This window comes from Schistocerca gregaria, chromosome 1, assembly GCF_023897955.1.
Source record: "Schistocerca gregaria isolate iqSchGreg1 chromosome 1, iqSchGreg1.2, whole genome shotgun sequence".
In the NCBI taxonomy this organism is placed as follows: domain Eukaryota; kingdom Metazoa; phylum Arthropoda; class Insecta; order Orthoptera; family Acrididae; genus Schistocerca; species Schistocerca gregaria.
In genome coordinates, this window is record NC_064920.1 from 1,125,803,410 (window position 1) to 1,125,817,509 (window position 14,100).

Genomic DNA, 14,100 nt, shown 5'->3' on the forward strand with positions numbered 1-14,100 from the left:
TGCATGCATAAACTAAAGTAGTATGATGTTATTGCTAGATTACAATCCCAAATAGTATGAATAATACACTTAGTAATAAAACAGAAAATTGTAACCAATATTTTGAGTCACTCTGTATGCAATCAGCGTAGTAAATCTGTAGTAGAATATGTAAGAATGTAAAACAAAAATTGTTAACCTTCACATGTCAAATTAATTTTTTAGTTTATTACATCAATCTGTGTAAATGGAAATAATATGACATTCAGTACACCATCATATCAGCGTAACATGGGTTAAATGTGTATTGTTTGAGTCATAGTACAGTCATAAACATGGTAAATCATTCAAAATGTAAGTGCAAATGGGGACATTTTTCACGCCTTGCAGAACATAAGCATTAGGTGATCAAATGCAGTCAATGTATTAAAAATATTCGATTTTTCTCATTAACACCACTTGAGACATTTTTCCCATAAAAATGGCAACTGTATCATTCTATTAATGTTGGATGAAAAACAGAAAGAGATGTAATGTCAGTTACATCCATACAGTCCTTGAAATGGAGCTGTAGCTCTGAAATGTGATATGAAATCGCTTCTGCCATCACACACACATCAATACCATTTCCCTACATTTGAACGCACACTCCAGCAATGTTGATAAATACTTTAATGTGCAGTTGTCACTACTGTAATAATATTACACATCTAATAAGCATCACCTCTATGAGGATTAAGGATATGAAAGGTCTGTGTACTCATAGCATAACAGTCCATTTAAACACTTACCGAACATACCTAAACACTTCGTATTGGCTTGCCATGGAGATATTTGTGGCTGGTTTTGTCAGCAAAGTACCAGAAATAACATCATCAGCTGATGCCATGGTTCTGCCAGGCCAGTAGTCTCCCAAGAGAATTCATGCTGGACAGGTAGTTGAAAAAGTGACGACAAATTCAGTATAACATTTTGTACAAATCCATAAAATATTCCCAAACTGGCTAGCCTTTCTGCACATTAGAAAATGAAACATTAAAACTAGTTGATGAGGGCAGCAAAATTACTGACTGTGACTGAAGTATGATATAAATTACAGACTGCCAATAGCAAGCTTCTCTGGAAAAGAGAAAGTTTCAACACCTAATATAAATTTAATTGTTGAAAAGTTTTTTCACGGTATCATTACGTAAAGTAACTCGTCAATTAATGTAGGTAAAATGTACGGATGTGCAAGCAGGTCAGTGTTAATAGTGACCTATTCGAAGGTACACAGCAGACTTGATTTTTATCTTATACTTGTGTGCATTTTCATCCAGCATGCTCCTGGAGCACTTTGTTGCTCTCCTGTTAATATGGTCGATTTTAATGAACATTTCTTATTCAGGAGATTCTAATGTGGTACACAATGTTCATTTTTATGTTTTTGATGGAAATGTTTCTTGCTGTTCAGATGCTGTATTTTATCCATTTCATATATGATTACATTAATTGTACCTGAAATGGTTGGTTTTTCTACCAAAACTAGTTATCTTGTTATTGTTATCTAATTGTGATTTAGACAGTTAAAAGCATTTAAATATTTTAAAAGAATTTTGTTTATTAAAAAGACCAGAACATCATTAAGAAATTCCCCAGTAGAGTAATATCGTTTCTGTGCCAAAACGCTATATAATTTTCTTTTTGTCAACTCAGTTAGATTAGATTAGATTAATACTTGTTCCATAGATCATGAATACGACACTTCGTAATGATGTGGAACGTGTCAGGTTAATGAAAGATGTCTGTACAAGATATTACATTACACAAAATATTGCATGACACTAATGCTTAAGTTAGTTTTTTTCCCTCCCTTAATTTATATCTAGAAATTCAGCCAATGAGTAGAAGGAGTTGTCATCTAGAAATTCTTTTAATTTATTTGTAAATGTTGGTTGACTATCTGTCAGGCTTTTGATGCTGTTTGGTAGGTGACGAAAGACTTTTGTGGCAGCATAATTTACCCCCTTCTGTGCCAAAGTCAGATTTAACCCTGCATAGTGAAGATCATCCTTTCTCCTGGTGTTATAGCTATGCACACTGCTATTACTTTTGAACTGGGCTGGATTATTAACAACAAATTTCATAAGTGAATATATATACTATGAGGATCCCTAGATCCTTAAATAGATGTCTGCAGGATGACCGTGGGTGGGCTCCAGCAATTATTCTGATTACACGTTTTTGAGCAATGAATACTTTTCTACTCAACGATGAATTACCCCAGAATATGATACCATATGAAAGTAGGCATAGTAAGCTAATTTACTGAGATGCTTATCACCAAAATTTGCAATAACCCTAATAGCATACGTAGCCGAACTCAGACGTTTCAGCAGACCATCAATGTGTTGCTTCCAGTTTAACCTCTCATCAATTAACACACCTAAAAATTTTGAAAATTCTACCTTAGCTACAGACTTCTGTTCAAAGTCTATATTTATTACTGGAGTTGTGCCATTTACTGTACGGAACTGTATATACTGTGTTTTATCAAAATTTAAAGAGAGTCCATTTGCTGAGAACCACTTAATAATTTTGTGAAAAACATCATTTACAATTACATCACTTAGTTCTTGGTTTTTGGATGTTATTACTATACTTGTATCATCAGCAAAAAGAACTAACTTTGCATCTTCATCAATATGGAATGGTAAGTCATTAATGTATATCAAGAACAGTAAAGGACCTAAGACCGAACCCTGTCGGACCCCGTGCTTGATAGCCCCCCAGTTTGAGGAATCAGCTGTTGTATTAACATTACATGAACCACTTATTTCAACTTTCTGCATTCTTCCAGTTAAGTATGAATTATCCATTTGTGCACTGCCCCCCTCAAACCACAATGATTTAGCTTATCTAAAAGAATTCCATGATTTACACAGTCAAAGGCCTTTGAGAGATCACAAAAAATACCAATGTGTGATGTCCGGTTATTCAGAGCATTTAATATTTGATCAGTGAAAGCATATATAGCATTTTCTGTTGAAAAGCCTTTCTGAAAACCAAACTGACATTTTGTTAGTACTTTATTTTTACAAATATGGGAGGCTACTCTTGAATACATTACTTTCTCAAAAATTTTTGATAGAGCTGTCAGAAGAGAGATTGGGCGATAGTTGTTGACATCCGGCATATCCCCCTTTTTATGCAATGGTTTAACAATGGCATATTTCAGTCTATCGGGGAAAACACCCTGTTCCAAAGAGGTATTACATACGTGGCTGAGAATCCTACTTATCTGTGGGGAACAAGCTTTAAGTATCTTGCTGGAAATGCCATCAATTCCGTAAGAGCTTTTACTTTTCAGTGAGTTTATTATTTTACTGATTTCAGAGGGAGAGGTTCGTGGAAATACAGCCTTTCAAAAATTTGTGTCTTTTAACTCATTCCATATTTTCATTACTGTGTATCATGGGGTCTGAGAAAAAAAATGAAGTCTGTTTGCAAAAAGTGAAACTTTCTTTATTCAGACTTTCATACATGTGCCAGAAGTTATTTGGAAAAAATGGTTCTGAATTATTATTTGTGAAGAGAGTTTTTTATATAATTCACAGCTCTGAATTGGGAGAAAAAGAATTTATGATACAGCTTGACTAAAAGGAGGACTCAGTTGATAGGTTACATTCTGGGGTATCAAGGAATAGTCAGTCTGGTGATAGAAATGTGGCCAGTGATGATGACAGTGTGAGACCACTACAGTGATCACATTCAAGTGGATGTAGTTAGCTCACACAGAGATGAAAAGACTTTCACTACTGGCTCATAGAGCTGTATCAAACCAATGACAAACAGAAGATAACAACAGCAGCAACAAGTACTGAAGTATTGCGTAACGTGATATCTTTCTCATTCACAAAGATACAGTGGAAGTGAATGTCAAGCTAAGTAAAATAAATTTCTAGAAGGTGTTAAAGACCAAACACTGGGCTTCCTAGTCTGGCACTCATAGAGCCATCATATTTTATTCTCGCTGATTCACGATATAAATCCACCATATTTTAATTGAATGTGATTTATTTGCTGATGAATAAATGATTCTCTGCTGATGCAATTATTCTCCATCTAGTTTGGATGACACTGAGCCCACTGGACCATGAAATTGAATGTTCTGCGTTCTTTGAGTATATTCTAAATTTGTAAGGAAGATTTAAATGTTTTGAGGCACAATTAGTTTATTCCATGGTTTGCGTGTATCACATTAATAAGCCTTCTGCTCATTGATGAAAATTCATTACTTAAATTGTTGAGTTAAATTTTGTTGAATGTGCTGAGCAGAAAAAAGTAATTCAGTATGTTATTTCTTTTATATTATATGACTGGTCATGCTCTTTATTATTTTGCTATATGTGCTGATGGCTACTTGCATTCATTTTAGCTTCACATTCAAATGTAAGCAAACAACAAGACTATGTCATTCCCATCCAAGTGATATGGCACAGTGGTGAATGCAGTACAGTCACCTTTGTGAGATGAAGTGTTCAGATTCATACCCAGCCATCCAGAGGTATCTAGCGCCATAGCCAGAGGAAGACAATGTAAAGAAAAGGATAGTTGCTACTCACCATATAGGGGAGGTGCTAAGTTGCATCTGTTGTGACAAGTAGTCCCTCTCAAAATATACCGAGGCTTTTACAGGCTGCAGCTGCCCTCCCAACCTTGCACAAAAATAGAGCTCCCATGCCTTTTCTTTCCAGTCACCCATCACATCACAAAGTTCCACTGTCCAGCCACAGAAGAGCATTCCCCTTGTGGCGCAGTACCACTCAGGACTGGAGTAACTGAATTATGTTCTCTGCCAGGGTTTCTACTACCTCTCGCTATGCCCAGAAATGAGAAATGTTCTACCCACTGTCCTTCCCACCCCTCTCACAGAGGTATTCCACCGCCCACTGAATCTTTAGAATTTCCTCGTCCATCCCTACATAACCTCTGCTTCCAACCTCTTGCCTTATGGCTTGTATTCTTGTAATAGACCTAGATGCAAGACCTGTCCCATACATCCTCCCAACTGCACTAAGCTGCCCTACCCTCTCTCCACCTTGTCTGTGCTTGGTCCCTTACCCTGCTAACCCTACCCCTCCCCAACCCACCCTCCTCCTTACCCCCACCTGCTTGCCCCTCACATCGGGCACCGCTGCTCGCAGTCTGGCTTCAGCTGCCAGAGACTGCAGTCATGTGTGTATGAGTTGTGTTTGCGGGTGTGTGTGCACGCGCGCGCGTGTTTGTGTGTGTGTCAGTCTTTTGTTTGTTTGTGTGTGTGTCAGTCTTTTGTTATTCCTATTTACGACTCAGCATCTCTGCTATATGGTGAGTAGCACCTATCCTTTTCATCATATTGATACATTTCTTATTGGATTTTCTATTGTTTGAAGACAATATAAATGTAGAACTTGTCCTTGAACCAAATTGCCACATCATTAAGGGTACTTTAGAAGAACAAGATGTTAACATGGAACTACAACCACAGCCGGGCTGTCACAATAGCAAGGATGAGACAAAAACAATAGACACTCTTGTGGTGCAGTGCCCATACCTGCAGAAACCCCGCATGATACTGATGGAGTCCAGTGGCTGCAATTGTGTGTAACTCATTCTGTGGCAACACTATCAAAATTTGTGTTGGTTTCTCATTGAGATTGTACAAGGTTACTCTGATGAACACTGCTGCGTTCATATTGCACTGTACTGTTTTGCTTGTGTAGATTCAGGTTTTGCATTTCTAAAGCTTACACTGTTTCCAGTAATGTCTGTGTGCAAGATTAGGAACTGGATACTGTGTGATCACACCCATTGTTAATACTGCATATGAATCAGCAAATTTGTTAACTGTGTGGATGCTTTTGAGGCATTTCCTCAATGTGCATCAATTGATGATTTAATTACTGCTGGGTGGTAGCTAGAGTTGTTCCTTTTTTATGTTCTGGCCTCTTTAATTGGTTAGACTTTTTATGCTAGTTTCTGAATTTATGAAATATAGGATGTTATAATTAGTGGAATACATCAGACTTAACAATCAACAGTTGATTGACCATTGACAGAACAGAGACCATTAACTGACATGTACAGCTTAGGAAACCGGGTACATGAAAATGCAACATGGGCAGCAGGTATTAAAGATTGATGAATCGAACCAAAAGCAGTGTCACAAGTACTATTAAGGCAGCATTCACATTTTTTGTATGAGTGTAACATGAGAAAACAGACATTATCTATGAAATCTGCAACATTTATGGTGACAAGGCATTGAGTGAAGCAGTGGTTCATACAGTAGTGTCATATTTCAGTTCATGATGTAAGAATCTTCTCAGTGAAGAGCAAAGTGTGGAACAATCAAAAACAACTGTGAAATGGTTGATGCTGCGATTAAAGACAGTACTTGTTTCATTATGGTTTCATTTGAGATTTTAGTGTGGCACAGAAAGGAGTGAGGTATAAATGTCTTTGATCACATAACCCAATGATGTAAAGACATTTACAGATAATAAAATTATCTTCAAGCCCAAATAGAAATCATACTTACTTAACAACTTCGTATGGGAATTTCTGAATGTGTAATAATACGTTGTTTGTTTTTTAGAGTGAGTGAGAAACTCAATATAGATAAATATAAACCAATATGTGTAAAAAGAGGGAAACAGTAAGGGGCTTAAGACAATTATATTTCTTAATAAGAAATTGTATTATAACTGTAAAACTGACTCATTCCACATCAGAACATGAAATCACAATAATTATGTTCCATTGGCTACGTCTAGATGAAGATTTACAGCTCTCTCATCACTGTGTATCATATCGGCCATCGCTGTCTTGCTGATCCTTGAGTCTCCTTCCCATGACTTCCACTTTGTAGACTGCTGTAGTATCGTCCTCTGTGTGCAGCACATATTCCAGCCATTGTAAATGGCTGTCTCACAATTTCTCTTGGATCGATGTGACCCCAAAATGTTTCCTGATAGTATCATTTGAAATTTGATCCAGTTGAGTAATGCGACCTGTCCATCTAAGCACTCTCATCTCTGTGACCCGTGGTCGTCGTTCTGCCTCTTTTGTAGGTGACCAGCACTTCATTCCATAGGGAGTGATGAGGTGAATGAGAGTCCGGTAGATCTTTGAATGCAGATGAAAACTCATCCGATGATCACAGGTGACTCCTGTTATCATTCCCCATTTCATCCAGGCTACATGCTTTTGTTGACCTTGTACATTGGCCTTTGATAGAGGCTCTAGAACCAAGATACTTCAGTTTTGTGATCTGTGGAAGATCTTTCCTGTCAACATTCATGGTTCCATCTTATTGTGGATCTGATGTCAAGTACTCAGTTTTCTTTTACCTGAGCCACAGACAGGAGTGTGCAATTTGGTCATTCACACCTTGTGTTTGTTGTTGGAGATCAAGCTTTTTCCCCACAGCTGTGACATCAGCATAGGTAAGTGTCTATGGTAGTGGTATGTGCAGATCTGATGTGACAGTGTCTGTCAAAAGAATGAAAACAGTGGTGGCACAGCCAAGCTTTGGTGGACTCCTACTGTGAAATGAAAGTCATTGGATGCTCATGCAGCCACTTGGACATAGCAATTCAGTTCAACATACAGAAGCTGTATCCACTTAACCAGGTACACTGGAATGTCATGTTCTCATAAGGCTAAACAGATTATGCCATGCAGTACCCAATCAAAAGCGTTTTTTGAGGTCTGAAAAAATGAGCTGTGGACTGTTCCTTTCATGGTATTTTTCATCCGGCAACCAAGCAGAATGAATTGCTTGAGTTGTGCCATAATTTTTCAGGTATTCAGCTTGGCTCCTTGTAATTTGGGCTATTTCGGAAATACTTTTGTCGAGCATGCTTTTGAAGGTTTTCATTTCATGGCTGGCTCAGGAATCTGTAATTAGAACCCTCAATGGAGCTTCCTGCCTTTTGAAGATTGATACAAAGATGCTCTGCTGCCTATTTTCTGGTATTTGACCACCTCTGATGATCAGGCTGGAAAGATCTGTTAGCCAACTTGTTGCATTCCACTGCTGAGAGTGCCATAACTCTGCTGGAAGATTGTCAGGGCCAGTGGCTTTCCCACTCATCATCTCTTTCAGAACAGCCTCAGCTTCAACAGTGTAAGTCTCCTTGACAGGTCCTTCAACATTTGACATGGTTGGTATTGGTGGGTGGGGAAATTCCTCAGTTGAGATTATCTCAAAGTAGCTCCACCAACATTCCTTTGCTCTCTTCTGGTCAACCAGCAGTACACCCATTTTGTCATTGATAATGTAAAACTGTTGGTTTTGTACCATTTATTGGTGCTTTTATTTGACTAGACAATGAATGTCGCCCTCTCTTTCGGGTGGGTCAAGTTTCTGATAGGGACCTGCACTGCAGTGACTTCCTTCATCTATCTACAGGCTTGTTTGTTGGCATTCCAATGGGATAGTATCTATCTGCAAGAAACTCGTGTTACAATTGTTAATCCTTGCATATGGATACTTTGTTCCAAAGCCATTTTTCTTTATTGATCCTTTGCCATCCTGGTTGTGTTGTTCTGAGAGGAGTGCCTGCAGCCTCATGAATGGAGATCTCCAGTTTATTCAAGCTGTTTTCAGTTGTGGTAATTGGTGGCACTGTAATTTCTGTCAAAACATCAGCCTCCTCCTTCTTGAAGTGCCACCTTTTGATTCTTAATGATCCGTTTCTTGCAGAGTATCCAAATCTTTGTGGGTTTATTTGAAGCTTATAAATGACTGGCCAGAGTTGCATCACAGTGTTTTCATATAGAACAACTTTTGTGCCGACCACATTTTTGAGGTTCCAACATCTTACTAAGTCATAGTCAATCTGAGTTGCTTTTGAGCCACTATAGTATGTGATTAGGTGAGTTTCACACTTTTAGAACCATGTGCTCATGATGACCAGATTGTCAATTTGCACAAAATCAAGTATTTGTTGGCCATCATTGTTCTCCTCTCCGTAGCCATATCTACCATGGGCAGCATGATCTTTTCCTTGTCCAATGTATACACTCAGATCACCGGTGATGATGAGGTAGTCTTCTTCCCCAGAAGTCATCTTTGGTTTCAGCACTGAGGCCTGTAGGGCATAGGCCCTTAAGAAGTGGACTTTCATCTGTTTGCAAACGTAGACAATTTTCATAAGTGATCATCGAAATGTTGCACCTGAGAGACAGAAATATCAAATTTAGCTGATCTGACATTGCCAGTGTCATTAGTTGTTCTGTGGATTCCAGTTTGTAACCATAACAATGTCAAACAACTTCTGCCTACTCCGTTTGGTTTCTTGCACTACACAAATCACGATGCACCTCTTTTGATTGCCTTAGCTAGTTTTCTGCCTTGTCCAGTCATAATCCCAATGTTCAGTGATGTGAGATAGTATGTGGGAGCTCACCTGTTTAGCTGTCACACCTGTGATAGTAACCCTTACGTACTTGCCATGCTGAATGGGCCCTACCAATGCACCTCGCTTTTGAGGGGACACCCTAACCTTTGTGCCAAATCCTTAGGACAGCATTTCCTTGAGGATGTGACTGGTTCTTATGTCCATCTTGTCAGAATCCTTTAACCAAGCATTTTGAATGCTGCTGCCAGCATTAAGTGAGGCCATTCCTAACATGTAGAACAGATGCCGTTTATAGTCGCTACTCTGAAGAACAGGAGCTACTTTCCTGACTTATCTTACGTCAACACTGTACTGATGGTCTCCATCTTCACTGCAGTTGCCATTTAGGACTTAATTTTGGTGATGATGGTTCATCCAGACTTTCCATCATTGAGGCATTGGATGCTGCCCTCCTCCATCTTCCAAGAAGTGGAGGGTGGAAAATGAAAGACTCCCCAGCCCATGAGACCTCACAGCATCAGAGTTAGAAAAGAACAAGAATAGACTGGGGATGGCTAGGTAGTAAAAATGAAAGAGCGGAGTCTGGCATAGGTAAGTGGTAGCAGTACCAGACTCAGGTCGGGAACACGTGGTCGCCACTCACATAGTCACTAGGTGTGAGTCCCTGTAAGAATGTAAATAATTAAACTAAAATATTATTATGTCAGAGTGAAATAAAGTATCACATGCTGATTACCATTATGGGTAACAAGTTCCTATCACAACTGTATACAAAAATAATTCCATATTATGATATGCTTATCAACAATTTACACAATTATGACGAAAAGTAGTGAAGATACCATACTTGCATTACAATATAAATACCTTTTTTGTAACTATTTGTTTCCTCTTGCTCTCTCAGTCACATTTGAACATACATACTGAATGATTCATGTATATATTTGGATTATGCTAAGAAATTATAGTTCACAAAACATTTTTTTTTTCTTTTTCAGGTTGGCAGATACTTTGATATCTGAAGTAATGCTTGAAATTATGGGTGAAATTGAACTTGAAACTGATAAAACGGTAACACAGATGTTTCATTTGGAACTCCAGTGAAGCACCCTTTGATTGTCTGTAAGACCTGAATTTCAAGGTTTTTTTTTCTGCCACAGCATTGCAGTTTTAATGTGAATGTCAGTGATATAAAGAAAATAATTTGAGAGTTTCTTTACTATTTGTTGTACCTTCTGTTTCCTTAATTTCTTTTTCCCTTCATCTACCTCTACTCTGCTATCTTATTTAGAAAAAACTGATTGTGTGATTTTAATTTGACATCACCCCTGCCCCCCTTTCTCTCTCCCTGTTCCTTCCTGTCATTCTTCGAGATATTTTGGTTTCTCTTGGCTTGGCTTCCGCCCCATCAGAATGCACATTCCATGGTGCAAAAATCTGGAGATTTGCAGATACATACACATGTAGTGTGCAGTGACTCACCTTAGTGCATGTCTCTACTTAGTTTTATTGTAATTGTTTACCACAACTTAAAATGTTTATCTTTGTGTTGCCTGTTGAATGAGGACTGGGGGAGCTAACAGCTGATATGAAACATAAACTTTCCAATTTTAAATCTTTACCTTCAGTTTGTATGATACTTGTAACATAGTGGATAGTCATCTGCACAGGGCTTTAAGTCCATTTAAAATGTTTCCATCTATTCCTATCTGGTATGCATGAAAGTTCTCTTCGATGATGAAATTTAGTAGAAGCTATAGTGCATTTTATTTTTGTTTATATTTTTTGAATCTAATCCGTTATCGGTGATTATGCCAAATTCACTGTTCAGCAGATACTGAATGTCACTTCTTCGTTTATAGTGTTCTGAGCTGCTCATAGAATAATGTTCCTGTTGATATGCTCTATGTAAACTGACTTACAAGAATTACACATGGTATGTTAAATGTTCATGTTGAATTTTTCAGTTGTTTTGTGACACAGTCATCTATTTTTCTGCGGTGAGTTTCTGCTTAGCACCTTTCAAATTCCTCATTGTTACCTACTCAGTGAACACTTTTTATATTTGATATTCAGTGTGCAGATCATTTTTGTAGATCGGTATCTGCTGTACTTTGATGTGAAGGTTGATGTCTCCCATGTCCTAGTTGCTTTCAATTTTCTGCATCGTAGATATGTTCCTTCTGTACATGGTTTTGTGGTTTAATTTGTTGAGAGAGAGAGAGAGAGAGAGAGAGAGAGAGAGAGAGAGAGAGTCCACCTTATGGGCAACTCATTGATATAATGACAACAATGTATTTTATTAGACAGTGTAGGTGTAAAACTTTTGTTAAAGATTTTATTTTTCAAGTTTTTCATAAATATTATAATGGGTCTCTTTTATTGAGATTTTTTCCTTCCAATAACCAGTTCAATCAGTCCTGAGAAAAGACAGCTAACTCAAAAAAATTTGATTATGATTGTTCACCCCGTGCAGTCCAGTTATTTTTCTTCACATATATTTTTCCCTTATGCGTTAAATTTTTCGGTGCTGAGCTAATTAACAAGACAAATTACCTTTGTGATGATACTCTCCAGTCAATCTCAAAAAACCAATTAACAAGAATTTAGTGTTAAAAAAAGAAACACTATCTACACAGCATCATGGAGATAATACTTGCAACATCTTTGGCCTACGCCACAGGCATGTCATTGGCCAGATTGTATTGTACTAGGGATGAACTCCAGTTGGCCACCAAATCCTTGTGAAAAAAAATTAAGGATATAGAAGAGGTGTTGAGTCACAGACAGTCTCATTAAAGCTAGTAAATGAGTGCTTCTTCTGCAGTAGAAAACACACACACACACACACACACACACACACACACACACACACACACACACACGCACACACACATTCTTCAGTGCCAATACAAAAAAGTTTCCCTATCCATAGACAGAACCCGGTCTCACATACTGTTCCTTCATTGTTGTCTACCTTATAGAATACCCCCAAACGACCTTACCATCAAATTACCCACCTCTGTGTGCAACCCTTCTTTGCACAGTAACCTCTTCATGTTCAAATTTCACTAGTCCCTAGCCCACACCAACCTAGTTCTGCAAAACCATGTAAATCAGGCCCACCTCAAAAAAACTCTCCAATTTGTTCGCCTCTTATTCCTACCTTGGACAACCATTATCCCAAAATCTCTACAAGAGTCTCCATCGAACTCCGCCTCATAGCCGCCAAACCTTGCCTTGCAGACCCATTACATTTACCACACCCTCAGGAACCCCCTTCCATCACTACATAGAATCCAGAACCTAAACAGACCACCAACACTGTCGTTAATGTGCCTTCCAGAAGCCTTAGACTTACAGAAGTATCAGTACTTTCCAACGGCCTTATCTCTTACTCCATCCCCAAACTCAGTCATGTTGGGTTTGTTACAGACCTTCTCTCCCCCTTCCAGTCTGTACAGTGGAAACACTTTTTCACCTCCAAACCCTCAGTCAAACTCAGTCCAGAACCAAAATGGAATCTGACTCAGTTTACTCCTCCAGCCAAGCTTGATCCATACCAACTGCCCCCTTAGCACCTCATGTTAACTTTTTTTGAATTTTTTAACCTTGAACATTGTCTCACCATCATTTTAAAATCCCACAACTTGGAAACCAACCCTACATCCACAGAAAGAAATACAACTCACCACTAGAAACTCACTCTGATCTTATAATCATTCATACATGTCAACAAAGACTGTACATTGTGGTTATCAACAATAGGGATTACTTGGCAGAGGAACTTCACAAGCTTTCAGATACGTCTACATGCAAACCCTGCCACCTGGCAACATTCTGAAAATCCAGCAGGACCTCCAGTCCCTCCTCACATCTTTAGGTCCACCTCAGAACCTCTTCCCTGAGTCTGTCTTTCTCCTCACTCCCACCATTCCCTGCAATCCTACCTTAAACGTGATTCCTAAAGTTCATAAGCCGAACCACCCAGGACATACCATTGTGGCTGGCTGTTGTACCCCCACAGAGAGAATCTCTGCTCTCATGAACCAATACCTTCAGACTACTACCTGTAACCTACCCTCTTATATAAAAGGTACCAATCATCGCTTCCACACTTCCTTTTCCTCTATCACCCAATACTTGGTGCATCACTGTCAATGCTACCTCCTTACACTAACACCCCCAATGCCATGGCCTTTCCGCTATTGAACATTACCTTTCCCATTACCTGACTGACTCCAAACAGACTATCTCCTTTATAAACTTCCAGAATGGAATAATTGTAGGCCAGCAACTTCTGTTAATCAGTACAATAAAAAACCAGCCAAAGTTGCAAATTTCACTTTTTTATGCGCTCTATGACTAGTTTTGGGCCGGGGCTCCTTTTCAAATCATCATAACTGATAGTCAAAATGATATTTCTGAAAATGCAAAAACCACGTCAAAATGTGCAAATTAACAATTATCTGTATGTGCTGTAATTGTTCGTTTCCACATTTTTGACATGGTTTTTGCATTTTTGGAAATATCGATTTGCTATTTGTTATGATGATATGAAAAGGGGTACCAGCCTGAAACTACTCACCGAGTGAATAAAAAAAAGTGAAATTTGCAAGTTTGGCTGGTTTTTCGTTGTACTGATTACTACCTATCCCCAGTCACTATAACCAACTATATCCTCACCCACACTTGCTTCAACAGTGTACATGCGCATAGCACCACCTCATGC

At 38.5% G+C, this 14,100-nt stretch overlaps 1 protein-coding gene across 8 annotated transcripts in view; it reads left to right on the top strand.

Moving 5' to 3' along the window:
* Window positions 1-14,100, top strand: part of LOC126283855 (uncharacterized) — a 242,530-nt gene that overhangs the window by 159,525 nt on the left and 68,905 nt on the right. For 5 of the 8 annotated variants that reach the window (XM_049982306.1, XM_049982307.1, XM_049982309.1 and 2 more), the window contains exon 9: window positions 10,367-10,490. In XM_049982306.1, the coding sequence (XP_049838263.1) occupies window positions 10,367-10,472 (106 nt within the window). In that variant the 3' untranslated portion in view covers window positions 10,473-10,490. Of the gene's footprint in view, window positions 1-10,366; window positions 10,579-14,100 lie in introns of those variants that run through there. The other 3 variants (XM_049982308.1, XM_049982313.1, XM_049982311.1) reach the window with 1 other exon arrangement.